This window comes from Plectropomus leopardus, chromosome 15 (assembly GCF_008729295.1).
Source record: "Plectropomus leopardus isolate mb chromosome 15, YSFRI_Pleo_2.0, whole genome shotgun sequence".
In the NCBI taxonomy this organism is placed as follows: domain Eukaryota; kingdom Metazoa; phylum Chordata; class Actinopteri; order Perciformes; family Serranidae; genus Plectropomus; species Plectropomus leopardus.
This window is the reverse complement of record NC_056477.1, coordinates 12,961,897-12,976,653: the sequence shown is the minus strand read 5'-3', so window position 1 is coordinate 12,976,653 and position 14,757 is coordinate 12,961,897. Positions and strand designations below refer to the sequence as shown.

The 14,757-nt window shown below is 35.1% G+C and overlaps 3 protein-coding genes across 8 annotated transcripts; all 3 read right to left on the bottom strand.

The window, feature by feature from the left end:
• Window positions 1-1,239: 1,239 nt before the first annotated feature.
• On the bottom strand, window positions 1,240-5,678 carry LOC121954635. 4 transcript variants are annotated; one of them, XM_042502274.1, is made up of 10 exons: window positions 5,458-5,678; window positions 4,891-5,202; window positions 4,392-4,697; window positions 4,200-4,233; window positions 3,994-4,094; window positions 3,828-3,862; window positions 3,097-3,129; window positions 2,703-2,759; window positions 2,451-2,525; window positions 1,240-1,894 (listed from the first exon to the last, which is right to left on the bottom strand). In XM_042502274.1, exons 1-9 carry the CDS (start codon window positions 5,501-5,503, stop codon window positions 2,454-2,456), a joined length of 996 nt encoding a protein of 331 aa, XP_042358208.1. In that variant the 5' UTR covers window positions 5,504-5,678; the 3' UTR covers window positions 1,240-1,894; window positions 2,451-2,453. The 4 variants fall into 4 exon arrangements, with proteins under 4 accessions (XP_042358208.1, XP_042358209.1, XP_042358206.1 ...); XM_042502275.1 differs by having other exon boundaries at window positions 3,994-4,091; XM_042502272.1 differs by having other exon boundaries at window positions 3,994-4,233.
• Window positions 5,679-5,768: 90 nt separating this feature from the next.
• On the bottom strand, window positions 5,769-10,563 carry LOC121955057. 2 transcript variants are annotated; one of them, XM_042502857.1, is made up of 10 exons: window positions 10,472-10,563; window positions 9,926-10,243; window positions 9,491-9,790; window positions 9,268-9,361; window positions 8,669-8,766; window positions 8,523-8,557; window positions 7,217-7,273; window positions 6,847-6,903; window positions 6,595-6,669; window positions 5,769-6,446 (listed from the first exon to the last, which is right to left on the bottom strand). In XM_042502857.1, exons 1-10 carry the CDS (start codon window positions 10,515-10,517, stop codon window positions 6,399-6,401), a joined length of 1,128 nt encoding a protein of 375 aa, XP_042358791.1. In that variant the 5' UTR covers window positions 10,518-10,563; the 3' UTR covers window positions 5,769-6,398. The 2 variants fall into 2 exon arrangements, with proteins under 2 accessions (XP_042358791.1, XP_042358792.1); XM_042502858.1 differs by having other exon boundaries at window positions 5,769-6,443.
• Window positions 10,564-11,128: 565 nt separating this feature from the next.
• On the bottom strand, window positions 11,129-14,700 carry LOC121955056 (CMRF35-like molecule 8). Of its 2 annotated transcripts, none has more exons than XM_042502855.1 (8): window positions 13,736-14,700; window positions 13,246-13,614; window positions 12,891-13,023; window positions 12,386-12,480; window positions 12,255-12,289; window positions 11,567-11,644; window positions 11,360-11,431; window positions 11,129-11,220 (listed from the first exon to the last, which is right to left on the bottom strand). In XM_042502855.1, the coding sequence occupies exons 1-8, from the start codon at window positions 14,142-14,144 to the stop codon at window positions 11,164-11,166; spliced, it is 1,248 nt and encodes a 415-aa protein (XP_042358789.1). In that variant the 5' UTR covers window positions 14,145-14,700; the 3' UTR covers window positions 11,129-11,163. The 2 variants fall into 2 exon arrangements, with proteins under 2 accessions (XP_042358789.1, XP_042358790.1); XM_042502856.1 differs by having other exon boundaries at window positions 11,360-11,428.
• Window positions 14,701-14,757: the final 57 nt, after the last annotated feature.

Below are 14,757 nucleotides of genomic sequence, written 5' to 3'. Positions count from 1 at the left end.
TACGGTCCAGCGGATACATTTAGAGAAATAGATGCATGTAGACCGAAATGTGTCATTTAAAAAAAAAAAAACCCAACAACAACATGGCCTTGAAACAATTGCAATCTTTTTGCCCTTCATCCAACAGTAATAGAGATAGTAAAGCTTTTGGCAGCATCATCCTCTATATTGCCATTGATAACATTTGCTGCTCAGAGGGTCATCAGTGTTTTAAGAAATTTGTGTTTTATGTTGATAGTCAGAACATTATCATGAAGGGCAGTTAGCCTGGAGCACTAAGTCAATCAATCTATGTGATACGATAGACTTGTTTTTAAAGTGTGTGAATAATATGCACCACTCTAACTGTGCTTAAAGTGTCTGCGATTACATGACAGCATTTCTGGCATATCATGTAAAGTCTACTGTCACACAGTACGCCACCTGTGCAACTTTTAAACTTTTATCTACATTTTTATATAAAACACATTTTGCAAGAAAAAAAGAAGAAGTTATTGCAAAACCAAAGAGTAGATGACAACAGCCATCCTGAAGCCTCAAGTTCATCATTTTAGCCATTGCCATCTTATTATTTTGAAGCCAGAAGTGACCATATTTGGACATGCTGGACATATCTGCATGCTGGCTGTAGAGGAGTGAGGGGTGAATCTGACTGAGAAGCAGAGAACATCATCAGCAGACAGCCTGTCCTCCCTTAAATATGCATAACTCTTGGCCTTAATAAAATGTAAACGGATAACTGAAAACCCAGTCCAGTCGGTCTTTTGACCTGTTGCAGAAAAAAAAACAAGGAGGAAAAAAAAGCAAAGAAAAAAAAAATCCCAAAATACTGAACTGCGTTGCATAAAAAAGTGTCAGACTGGGTTTGACCTCTTAATATTTAACCTCTGACTGCTGCTTTAACCACAGAACTTCTTCATCCTTTTCTGTATGAGATCTCTGGGTGAAGAAGAATAGACAGACATGAAAGTTTACCTTTTTGATGAAATTCAAACTTTTTTCATTCAATTACTGGTGTGGACTACAAAATGACATCAACAAAATATACATTTTAAGGACACAATAAAAAGGTAATTTAATAAAGGTCTTAGTTAAAAAAAAAAGTACCTTATAGTCTGAAATCTATTCATCATACTGGTCATGTAATGCACTTTCATTTTACAAAATCCTGTAAGTTAATGACTGACAGACTGCTTTTTTATTTCCTGATTTTACATGCTATGTGGGTATAATGTGTGGTTTTGTCTACTAATACTGGGTAGCGCAAATTAGGATGTCAGTGATATAGTGCTACCTCTTTTTACTTACGTGCTAAATATTGCAGCATTGTCCTTCCTCTTCAGTGAAGGTGCAAACAAAATGTTTTGGTTTTTTTGTTAAAAACAACATTTTATTAGAATCTTCCAGGGGAGTCTTGGAAAATGTTTAAATAACATACATTGCTCTAATTGGGCTTAAAGTAAGATTATAACAACTTTTATATAATATTCATTTTTACATCTACTGCCACAAAGAATACATCTGTGCACTATTTAAAGTTTAATCTACATGTATAGCGTAGACACACATGCAAAGTTAAAAGCAAACACAACATATGAAAACACAAAAAGAAAATAACATCAGGAAAGAGGTGTATCAACCAGAGGAGCTGAATATACATCATCATTCATTTTAAATCAGCACTTAAGAAACATCAATGTTCATGACAAAAGTACAGACTAAAATCAAAAACAAAAAAACAGGGTCATAACATTTCTCCTGCAGGCTCCGTAGCCACTAAAGATGCTCTCAACCTTTTATAAGTGGTTGAGATGTAGGGTGGGGATGACATTTACAGCTTTTGCTGGTGCTGAGCCAAACTGCTGTGTGTTATATCCTCATCTTTTCCTTTAACCTGTTGCAGAACAGGAGAAAAAAACAATTAGAAGGAAGATCAAAGATAAACCAAACCAAGAGTCTACCACCACACTAGCAGCTCTCTGATGACTTGTCCACACTGACACCGCTAACACACTGATTTTAAGAAAGAATGTGCATTTTCATCATCTTGGTTTTGTGTGTTAACATGCTGACATTTGCTAATAAGCACAAAACACAAATTGAGCTGAGGCAGATGGGAATATCATTTGGTTTGCAGGTATTTGGTCAGAAATCAGAAATTTAAAAAATGACCTGATGATGGCGCCAGATAAAAAGTTAATGGATCACCAAAGTTGTTAAAATACATCCTCTGGACTTCAGGACTATCTGTACCCAATTTTGCAGTAATCCATCCCATAACTGTTGATATTTTAGGCTGGACCACAGCGGTGAACGTACAGACAGACAGACTTACTGATATTGCCATCCATAGAGCCATGCTGCTAGTGAGGCTTAATGTGGAAAAAAGTACACTCTGTACAGTATGTGAGAAACAGTATGAAGCTGGGTTTGGATCTTTTGAAATTTACCTTTTATACAGTTTGGTGTTGAACAGTAACCACAGAGCTGTACGTCACGTCCTCATCACTCTTAACATCTGACCTCTGGGTAAGAGAGAAGAGGCAAACGTGCAACAGTGATCAATTAATTTTAAAAAATACTTTCGCTTTATTCAATTGTGAATGTGTATGATTAATAAAAGCTATTTAGGTGAACTTGTTTGTCTTTTTGTGTACTCATGTTGTGTAATATAAGTTGTGGTTTAAGTGACTTTGGGCTACCTTATCTGAAGTTTTTTTCATGTACTTAACATCGCTGTATGTTACTTCCTCGTCAGCCTGATAAAGACACGAACCAAATATTTTTCACAAAAATGTTTTACACTATTATATTAGACAACATCTGATTAAATTACATCAACATGACCCTTGTCAAAAAATAAATAAAAAAAGAAAACCATAGAAAACCATTTTATATAAATACTTCCTTTTCAGGCAAACATGTGATCAGAGGAATTACCATAAGAGTTTAGCAAATATCTTTGCTGCACTTTCAGAAAACCATATTTCATACAATAGGAAAAAAAAAAAAAGTTTTAAATTAAGGTGGTTTTTGTTTTTAGATCAAGTAGAAACAAAAGGTTTAGCCCTAATAATATGCATATTAGTTCCTTACCTTAACAGTATTGTATGTTACTTCCTCTTTAGCCTGTGTTGAAAGAGCAGAATATAGAACATGAATGGAAAGTATGAACCAATAACCTTAACTGGTTTATTCATTAAGCCTATAAATGTGATCAGAGATGCTCTCAAGTACATTTCTGTCTTTCAGCACTTACTTTTTTTGGTCATTATACAGCCCAGCCACAGGGCTGCCCCAAGATGTAAGAAATGCCCCAACAATTGTATTTTTTAAAAAACCAAACTGAAAACCTTATTATTGACAAGTGCTTGGCTCTTACTGAACATTTTTAAAACCCAAGGTCTTATTTTCTTTATATTATTTTCAATGATTATCATTATTATTTGCTTATTCTTTCACGGTTATGTTCTCTTGTGTTTTAATTCTATTGTTTTAACTTTGAATTGTTATTTTAACTTCATTGTTTTAAATCTCTCTGCACAGCACCTTAAATCTACCTTTGTGTATAAAACAAAATTGCAATGCCTTACTCTAATTTACTATGAAAAATTCACGAGAATGATAATTGATAATTAATTCAATATTAATGTTATATAAAATGTACATGTACAGTGAAACACTAGTCCTGCAGCTGCAAAGGGCCAGTACAGTATAGTCTCCGAAATGTTTACTCTTGATTTTGCTTGGTATCATTACAGTGTTATATTAAGCAAATGGCCAATGATACAAGTCTCCTTTGTAAAAGTAGCATCAGCATATCTTACCGTTGTTCTGGCTAATGATTCTGCTTTGGTCTGCTCTAAAAGTCAAGCAACAAAATCTCCCATTAGTGACTATCAATGCTCAGTGATAATAATTATGGTAAAATGTGCATAAATAACAAACAGTTCAGGCATGAATTGGATTAATCAAAATTATGTGTAGACTCACTGTATCTTCTGAGCATAAACCAGATGAACAAAGCCACCATTGCAATGAAGATCAGCAAACCCAGGGGGATGATCAAATGCGTTAGGTCTCCTGGAGATCTGCTATATACATTTAAAGTACACAGTGCAAATGGATTAAAATGAACAGACTTGTTTAGACATTCCAACACTGTACTGTAGTTGTATGCAAATAAAAAGGCATCTGACCTTTGTTTACCCTGACCTGTGCTAAGTGTCTGGTCTGCAAAAAGGAGGGTGAGATTCACAGGTTCAGGAGTGGGTAATAAGATTGTTTAACAGCTTTTTTTAATGTAAAAAAAAAATTACATATGACTTTAATTGACAAATATTTTTCATTTACAACATTATGCTTAGCATTCATAATTACTTAATACTTACTGGTGGTGTTTTTCTCATTAACAGTTAAATGCACTGGCACTTGTAAGTCTCCTTTCACACAATAATACCAGCCGCTGCTCTCCGTCTTCAGTCCACTCATAGTCACATTGTAAACATTGGGGACACTCCTGATGACAGTCACTCTTGTTCCATGTATTGATCCAGATGAACTTGTCACACAGGAGCTGCCAAGCCTGCACCACTTTATATCTGTCACTACAGAGTTTCTGTAGTGACAGCTGATGGTTATGTTGTCTCCAATAAATCCTGTCATCTCCTGACGATCCACATATAGACTGGGTTTACCTTTAAGGAGAACAAAAAGTTAAAATTGTGGTATTCTTTGGTACATTCTGGTGATGTTTCAGAGATGCTGGAGTTACAACTGGTGGATAAATACAGTCCTCAAACAAAACATTTATTCTTATTACTTTTTAGTGACACAGTTGCGTTCACTAAAGTTTTTAAATGTAAATAAAGATAATGTAAGGGCTCTTACCACTAGTGAGTGACAGGTGAAAATACGCTCCATCATCTGACCCTCCATTAACCTCCACAGCACACCAGTAATCTTTATCTTTCGGGCCTTTTATAGTCACAGTGAAGATTCTGTGGATTTTGTCATCAGAGATTAAAAAATTTCCTGAATTTTCTCGGTTTGTTTTAACTGCATATGAGCAATGGTTCCAGTAATATCCTCTGCACAAATATTTCACATGGTTGACATATTGTGAGCCATAGAGACATGGAATAGAAACTGGATCTCCAGCTTTCACTGGCACTTTACTGACTGTTGTTATGCTGTGAATTCCTGCAACAAGAGCACAGAGAGCGTTTCAGTGGAAATATTCAAATACAATAATCTTCCTTTGTATAACATGGCTATTGTTCATATTAGTTGTTGTTTTATATTAGCTCACCGTAATCTTCAAAATACATAAATATACAAAACAGAAACTGAATGATACTGATTGTCAAATGGACAGTTAGAATTATAATTTTCTGACATAACCGCTGTAAGTATAGAATATATGTAAAAAACTATAAAATTATTACTGCGACTGACCTGTTAGTGCAGAGATGATGAGAAAAAAGCAGAGATGAACAGCCATGTCGATAAGAGTCAAAAATGTCACAAATTGACATGAACCAGTGGACTGTAAGCATGATTGTCTACTTCCTCATTTTCCAAAATACACAAATGCAAAAGTTAAAATTGGTCTTCCTCTACTGTAAGGAAGTTGCCTTACATTAGTTAGTTAGGTAATGTATATCTATGCAGCTACAGCACACCATATAGATCATATAGATGTGAATGTGAAGTCTAGTGAATACAACATTTACAATGAAAAGACCAGCACTCCAAGTGTATGGGCTGAATTATCTTCATTTATTTAAGACATGGCAGTTGAAACAATTGAATGATTAATAAAATTAGGATTTTCTTGACATAACTAACTGTCAGACAATGAAAATATTATGTACAGAGATGTATGCTAATTGTTTCCTGCCATGGTTTCAGATCACTTTTTGGCAATTGAAAGTAGGCACGCCTAGACTGTCAAAAGTGAGAGAAACACATAGGAAAATAGAGAAAAATATAGAAACACAGAATGGCGAGGAAGCCCTTAATGTGAATTGTTGAATTCTGTTGACAAAAATCACAGGTGACTGTGCGCCAATTGTTCCTAATGAGTAATCTCTGTATTTCGAGGGAAAGTAAGCTTCAAGAACAAAGGAAGCCAAAATGTTTTACTGTTTATGTTTTAAATTATGTTTATGTCTTAAATATGTGATCGTCTATCTTCAAATGATTAAATGCAGGGTAGGGTTAGAAAGGTTTAACAGAAAAAAAATAAAAAGGAGAAGGAAGACGTTGCTACACAACCAAATGACAAAGCACACAACTTGCAACACGCTAGTTTAAAACAAAAAATATTTACAAAAAAAAATAAAAATCCACTAATAGAGACAAAAAAAGACAAACATTTACATTCTGTGGTGGTGCTAACCCAATGTGCTGTATGTGACATCCTTGTCTTCTGCTTTAACCTGCTAAAGAAAAGAAGCTAATATGATCATCAGGAAGGAAGGACAAAGCTAATCCTATTTAAATCTGACAAAGAATGAACTAATCGGCTAAGAGGACATCTTTTGTCACATTCTAGAAACTAGAAAAAACACTTTGTCTTGTAATACTTACCCTTTTTACATTTTTTTTCTTTACGGTAACCACAGAACTGTACATCACGTCCACATCATTTGCAGGATATGACATCTGGGTAAGATAACAGAGCGAGAATTAAACACTTTCCATTTCTTTTGATGAATTTCAAATTGTTTTATGAAGCTGCATTTGGTGTTATAAGAAATTAGATCCCTGAGAGTTCCTGTGTGCCTTTTAAGGTGTTTGTATTGTTTAATAGAAATTGTAGTTTTATTGTGTTAGTGTTACCTGGCCTGATGACTTTTTCTTGAGGCCAACATTACAGTATTCAGCAACCTCTTCAGCCTGTGTTGAGGAAGCAAAACAAATGTCATTTACAGAAAGACTGAGTTCAATTAAAATGACCACCCTTGTTAAATAGTTACCATGTCATATAGAATGCTTTTATTTAAAGGCAAACACATCATTGATTTCTGTGGTTACTGTGTTCTCTTGATAAAAATTCACAAGGATATAGCACATCAGGATGTATTTTATACTATTAGAAATCCATCTGCAATGGCGTAGTCTGGCAGGTTATATTCTCCTGCACAGGGATTGTGTATTCATTGATTTTTTTTACATCTTGTTTCTAGATATCACTGCAGTTATGAGTTACCTGGCGTGGAGCTTTTCTCTTGTGTTTAACAGTACTGTATGTAACTTCCCCGTCAGCCTGTGTTGAAGGAGCAAAGCAAAGGACTGTCTCAAACCTTGCTCTATGCAGTTTCATAAATTAGAAACACTATTATAAAAATATTTTTAAAAAACTATTATGTATGCTAAAATAATCAACATATAGATAAGCATGTGTTGACAGAAAAAAACAAATGTCAGAGAACTGAAATTGAGAAGCTGCTGAGGTTTTGGATTTTGCATCACACAGTTCATATGATATTGTATTATTGCCATACTTTTATGCCATTTTTTTCACAGCTAGATTCTTTACAAGGCAAATAAAAAGCATCTAATCTAATCATCTGATCAGAGAAATAACCATAACTGAAACATGCACAGAACATAAATTAAAAAATAAACACAAAATTCAGTCAGTTCATTAATACCAAAATTGGGTGAATGCTAATGCAGAAGCAATTTGCTTAAGGTTAACTAATATGCTTATTCTTCGATGTCAAGTATTATCATTGAGTAAAACTACAAATATCTATCTATATAGAATATCTATATAAATGGATCTCTCTCTCTCGCTCCCTATATATATATATATATATATATATATATATATATATATATATATATATATATATATATACATGTACATACACACACACACACACACACACACACACTACATATATATATATGGTATGTATATATATATATTACATACACACATTTCTCAAGGCCTTTTGATGTTAGGAATAGGATTTAGCTAGAAACCAAAGTGTTGGACAAATTGAAAAGCTTTTCCCCATAATGCCCCGAGATGATAAGTTAAGGGATCATAAAGGTATTAAAATTCATCTGTTTATGTCAGAACCAAATTTCATTGTCAATCTATTAAATAGTTGTTGAGACAGTTCACTCTGAACCAAAAACTCATAGCACTACAGTAAAAGTTAGAGGATCAGCAAGTCATTGGGATACATTGTCCTTGGAACCATGAATGTCTAAGCATAATTTGCACGGTACATAATTGCATATTTCACTTGATAAATGAAAAGGTTGATTACACTTAAAAAATAATTTAGGAGATCCCAAAAGTCATCATTCTTTAGCTGTCAATACATTTTACTAAACAAAAAAGGGTAAATATTTTATGAAAATAATAACCTTGTACAATTTACGGTACTCTTGGTATCACTAAAGCATATAACCATGATAGGACCTTTACCTAAATACTGTGACTTGATGTACTTCTTGTAAAAAGAAATCATGATGGAGTATTAGTCCTCATATCTTACCGTTGTTGTGGCTGATGATTCGGCTTTGGTCTGTTCTAAAAGTTAATCAAAAAAGTTGGCAATGCAAAATTGTCTAAATTTAAAGTAAATAAATTTAAATATATTTTGTATAAACTGGATGAATCAAACTTTCAAATGTTACTTACTGTGTCTTTTCAGCAAACACCAGATGAACAAGGCCACCACGACAATGAGGACCAACAAACCCAGAGGAATCAGGAGGCTCTTTAGGAGAAACGAAGCTCTGTGCACCATTTTAACAACATGACACAAATTAGTTAAGCTGTTCTGTTTTAAAGATATGCAATGCAGAATTTTCCTGAAAAGACTGTCTGTAGGTAATCATTTAATCATCACTTATGACCCACTAGAAGTGTGTGACTGTGTATTTTTTCTGCAGAGACTGCCCTATGGCTGGATTTTCTTTCTGTCTTTCTGTGTTTGGGACATTTACGGGCAAGTACCTGCACAACACAACATTTGAGGTTGGAGCTTTATTAACAGGTAGAGGTGTTAGATCACAAGCAGAAGGCATCCAAGAGACACAACACTGAAATACTGTAAGGCCAAATTTCAAACAAAGGTGAATCTGGGGTCGACTTTTACTTTCAGTTTTGCTGATGGTATTTACAAACTGCATTTTATTTACTTTAAACAATGCAACAATACAATATAATAGAACATCTATGAGGAAAATATTTAGATTTAGGTTCCCTTAACTTTGAATGCAAATACAAAGACTGACCTGCTCTGTCCATTTTTAATTGTACCATTTGGGCCATCACCAGTACCAGAAATGGGATTAGGAGTGGGTGATAAGCTGGAGAAACTGTCTGCTGCTGCGAGAGTGGATATAATTCAAAACAAGACAAGTATAAGTAGAGTAAAATTACAATATCTATGCCTTTTATCTCTTCAATGTTAAATCAAATGAAATGGCTGTACCTGAGAAATACTGAAGTACTCACCAGTGGTAGGTTTCACAGTAACAGTTACATGCACTGGCATCTGTAAGTCTCCTTTAACACAATAATACCAGCCGCTGCTCTCCATCTTCAGTCCACTCATAGTTACAGTGAAAACACCGGGGACTCTCCTGATGATAGTCACTTTTGTTCCATGTATTGATCCAGATGAACTTGTCACACAGGAGCCGCCCAGCTTGCACCAATTTACGCCTCCAGAGTTTCTGTAGTGACAACTGATGGTCATGTCGTCTCCAATAAATCCTGTCATCTCCTGTTGAGCCACATATAGACTGGGTATACCTAAAAGGAAAAAGATTTCAACAGAAAACCGTTGGGTAGACTGACAACAGTGAAACCCTGCCTCTAGTTTTTCCCCGTTGTCAAAAAATCACAAAGTATTTGAAATGTGCGTAAAGATGATTTAAAGGCTGTTACCTGTGGTGACTGCCAGGTGAAAATACTTTCTAACATATCCCCCTCGAGCAATCTCCACAACGCACCAGTAATCAGTGTCCTCAGTCGTCAGATGGTTTATAGTCACAGTGAAGATTCTTCGACGTTTGTCATCAGAGATTGAAAACTTTGCAGAATTTTGCTGGTTTGTTTTAACTTTAAAAGAACAGTAGGTCCAGTAATATCCTTTACACAAGGCTTTCACATTGTTGATGTACTGTGAGTCATAAAGACATGGGATAACTATAGAAGCTCCAGTTGTCACTGAAACTTCACTGACCGTGGTCATGCTGTAAATTCCTGCAACAAGAGCATTTCCAGCATTTTACGTACTGTATATATAGCCAACAATATTCCTCTTACATGTAATTGTCCCCAAATTACATATAATCTGAAGACAAACTGGTGTATTACTCATCTGAGTGTCATTTTAATACTTAAGTATTGACAGAAGTAGTTAAGTATTGACATAACCAGCTCAAGCACAAAACTAAACATCTGTTCAAATAAAATTACACGTCTACTGACCTGTCAGCCCGGTGATGAAAAGAAGAACTCTGAGATGAGCAGCCATGTCAGTGAGTCAGCAGAGCAAGGCAGAATGATATGGACCAATGCACTGACAGACTAATTCCCTTCTTGCTTATGTTACTAAACCTGCACTTTCAACTGTCTCTTCCTCTTCCTTTTAGGCAATTTTGTTCATTCGGTTTCATGATGACATAATAACGTGGCTACATTTTGCTTTGAGTATGTGAGTATACGAAACCTGACTTACAAAGTGCTTAACAGTAATGGAACAAACATCAATAAAATGTTTAAGGTGAGAAACAAAAATTAAAGGCTTTGTTATCATAAACACATTTGTCACATTGTTTACCAAAAGAAGCTAAATTATTTTAATTTCTTTTATAAAAATGATGAGGAAATGAAAAAGAAAATAAAGATACAGATGAAAAATGTGATATAGAAGCAAATGCAGTGGATCTTGTTAAAGCCAGTGTAGCAGGACTAGAGATGAAAATGAATAAATGAATAAATGTCCTCCCCGGATCAGGACAGTATTCAAGTGCAAGAGGTCACCTAGGTGGTAAAAGGAGCAACACAACTGAGTAAGCTAAACCATTTTACTAATTTAATGACAAAGTCTTTTCCTAAATGTGGTCATTTTCACTTGCCTCTGTTCTGCTTTTGGTCGATATTAAAACTTTTGATCTTACTTAATCTGTTTTAGTGTGTAGTGTGCTGTTGCTCAAACTTCCATCTACTGGTTCAATCTAATGAGAGAAAACAAGCAGAGAAGAAAATACTGATTAATTATGAGCTAATCATAACCCACAATACTAATCTATTTGAGTTATTAACAGACAGCTGATGTATTGAGATTCCTTAATGGATTATAAATTATCCACATACCATCTGTTTCACTTGCATACTATCCTTTATTACGGTACAGTAAGTCACACTGTCTTCAGGGATATCGTTCTGCTGGATGAGATTCGAAGTCAAAGTGATAACATTTCAAGGGAAAGAAAAATACAAAAAAAGGCAAAACTGTTTTCGGACACTATTGATTTTTTTCATATTGTGTTTAACAAAATAAAATGTTCTCGTCTGGCTTACCCTCTGCTGAGCTGCCACATGTTGATTGTGAACAATGGTAGCGTAGTGCACATCGGGATCACTCCCAGTGTGTAAGCCCTGAGGGATGAATTTGACATCTTACATTAACCTCATTGTATACGACATAACATTACAGTTATTTGCTTTCTCCTGTCGAACTGGACAGTTTGGTTAATTTGAATAGATCCTGAAAAGTTGTCAGAGGTTTGCCTTTATGGAGTGTATGTCAATGTTACGTTGAACACTGATTAACCATTGGTATCACAGACAGGCCAGCTATCAAACACCCCTTCCAAGACCATCTTAAATGTAAGAAAACCTTCTGATAACCATAGGAGCAAAAGGCATTTGTATGCAGTGTGCAGTATGCTATTTCCTCTTTGGGTTTAAAAATTCATGGTTGTTCGTAAAACAAGGTCTATATTTACCCTACTGTACCCTGCCACGCTTAGGTAGATGTAGTCATTTTAAGACAGTTACAGTCAGTGCAGTTATATCAGGACTGAGTAAGACACTTTTTTCGTTTCTCAAAACCTGTCTACGTCACGTGTTGTATGTATGATCAGTCCAAATTGGGACTACCTGTAAAATGTTTTTTTTTTACCAAGCAAAGAAGAAATATGCCAATGAGGACTATAACCATACGTTTATTACTTTACGCGTAATGAGATACATGTTTATATCTTACCGCAGTGATGTCAGAACGCTCAGGGTTACGTTTATCTAAAAGGCATACATTTTCAGAAAAAAAAAAACAATTATAAAATGACAGATATGTGATAACTGAATTTGATTTAGCTGAGATTAGAGCAGACTCACTACATTTGTTCATCATCTTCAATCCGAAAAAAGCAGCAGGAACAATCAACAGCAGTAAGCTGAGGGTGGTGGTGAGGACTATCACCAAATCGGAGCTAGAGGAAAAATGCAGATCAGAGGTACGCTTAACCACACATCAAAGGGTTATTTATGCTGTCTAAAATTAGCTTATGTACACATACCTCTTTTATAGTTTGAATATATAAAACAAAAATTGAATGTATTCAATTAGAATAAAGGCAACTGCACTTCATTCATGAGTAACATGGAGTTTAGCTGAAAGAAACTGCTTTATTATACACTATAATGCAACAAAAAAGTGCATGCTCAAGAGTGAACAAAAAAAAAATCACTTTCATGCACAAATATGTGCTTTAGTCTTTTGGAAAGATAAGTGTACAGGATATCTGTTGTGCTGCAAGCAATAAGGAAGGGAAAGGAGAAGTTGTTAACCAGATCTGAACTTATTTAACCCTTCAAAGTGAAATAAAGAAAAGGTACTGACTCCTTGTTTTTATCTTGCAGGTTCTCTCCAGCTGTCCTGTTTATGGTGGAGTCGGTGGGCTGAGCTGTATGTGGCTCTGCACTCGTAAGTGGGGAGGAATGCTGGGTAGTGACTGGAAGTGTCCTTGTAATGTCTGAATAAATAGATGTGAAAATTCATGTTACTTCACACTGAAGGTGATGCATTTTTAAACTGCATATCGTGGATAATCATGTAGTCGTTCCCAGATTTTCAAGGTGAACATCATAAATATATTCTATAATGCAAAACAGGATTTTACTTGAATTATCATTTCATGTCCACTTATTATAATAGATTACTAATTTAAGAAATTAGAAAATGGTTAGTATCTTACTTGCTGTATTGGCTGTGATTGTAGTTGCTGTATTTGACGTACTTGCTGTACTGGGAGTCATTGTAGTTGTAGTTGGGGTTAACTGAAGAACAGTTATATGAACTGGCATCTGAAAGTCTTTCTTGTAGCACAAATACCAACCATTGCTCTCCGGCCTCAGTCCACTCATGGTCACAGTGAAAACATTGGCGACACTGGTATCAATTTTCACAGTTGTTTCATCTATTGATCCAGTTGGACCTTCCACACAGCCGTTGTTCAGCTTGCACCACTTTGTTACTTTTCTTCTTTTAAAGAAACATCTGACAGTCACACTTCCACCTTCAAATGCTGTTATTTCCTGTTGGTCTACATACAGACTCGGCACACCTTGACAAAAGCACAGCCTGATTTTATGATCAAGACATGCAAGTGAAAATCTCACCTATTTTCACCAAGAAGTTTACAGAAAGAATTTCAAGTGTGGTTCAAACATTTACACTGAAATTACCTGCGGTGACTGACAGCTCAAAACGTTTTTTAACATCCAGGAAACGTTTTTCCACAGCACAACTGTAACTAATGTCCTCATCGCTCAGATCATTGATGGTAACAGTGAAGATTCTTTGTTTTGGGTCATCAGAGATTGAAAACTTTCCTGAATCATCTGGCTCCTTTGTTGTAACTGTTTTCAGGCATAAGCCCCATGTTTTTACTTTACACAAGTATTTCACATCTTTTATGTCGCCTGGCTCATAGAGACACGGGATGGAGATAGAGTCTCTGGCCTTGACAGACACTTGACTCACTGTAACAATTTTACTGTGAATTCCGAACATAAAACAGCAGAAACTTAGTGTACTAGTGATGGGTGCAAATGCTTTGTGTATATCACCAACAGACATAACTACAGAACTCATTTTTTTTTACCAGCTAGTAATCATGCTTAACTGTTTTCATCAAAACACATTAGTAAATATTGTTGGCACTAAAAATTTAAGACTCAAATTGAATTACTAAACAGCCATATATCATTAACAACATTTTGTTTTTAAAATAATGAACCTATCATTTATGTATAGCTGTCTTATAAAGGATTTAGCTGACTTACCCATGAGTCCAGCAAGTATTAGTTGAAGCACATATAGAGAGGCCATGTCCGCTCGATGTTGTGAGTAAATGATCTCAGTGTTATGATGGGTAACTCTTATTCAGCCACTTCCTCATTTCTTAGCAATGTTATCCTGGTCCTGTTGTAAATCTTCTGGTCATAGTTTTTTATAGCATTAAAACAATGTACTGCTTGTTTTGCAAGACTATAACAGTACATTTTATGAGTAGCTATAAATTTTTATTTACCGCCTTTAGTGTAACACATGTTCAGTATAAACGTTTATGTTTAACAATGTATGTTTTTCCCTTGCCTACATCTAAATAAAAATGAAGCTAAAATTTGACATTTAATTTAAGACCTGCAAGTTGTCTGTGAGAAATCTGTGAATAACTCCAAAATCTCAAGCAACAACTCTTTCG

Bases quoted from the DNA above. Each gene is read 5' to 3' on its own strand.
- LOC121954635 (XM_042502272.1), bottom strand. From the start codon at position 5,503: ATGGCTGTTCATCTCTGCTTTTTTCTCATCATCTCTGCACTAACAG. The intron at 4,698-4,890 runs GTAAGAGCCCTT...TTCTCCTTAAAG, and splicing joins TCACCTGTCACTCACTAGTG to GTAAACCCAGTCTATATGTG. The intron at 2,760-3,096 runs GTAAGGAACTAA...TGTCTTTATCAG, and splicing joins TAACATACAATACTGTTAAG to GCTGACGAGGAAGTAACATA.
- LOC121955057 (XM_042502857.1), bottom strand. From the start codon at position 10,517: ATGGCTGCTCATCTCAGAGTTCTTCTTTTCATCACCGGGCTGACAG. The intron at 8,558-8,668 runs GTAAGTAACATT...ATTAACTTTTAG, and splicing joins GTGTTTGCTGAAAAGACACA to AACAGACCAAAGCCGAATCA. The intron at 6,447-6,594 runs GTAAGTATTACA...TCTTTTCTTTAG, and splicing joins AGAAAAAAAATGTAAAAAGG to CAGGTTAAAGCAGAAGACAA.
- LOC121955056 (XM_042502855.1), bottom strand. From the start codon at position 14,144: ATGAGTTCTGTAGTTATGTCTGTTGGTGATATACACAAAGCATTTGCA. The intron at 13,024-13,245 runs GTAAGATACTAA...CTATTTATTCAG, and splicing joins AATCACAGCCAATACAGCAA to ACATTACAAGGACACTTCCA. The intron at 11,645-12,254 runs GTAAGATATAAA...TTCATCCCTCAG, and splicing joins AGCGTTCTGACATCACTGCG to GGCTTACACACTGGGAGTGA.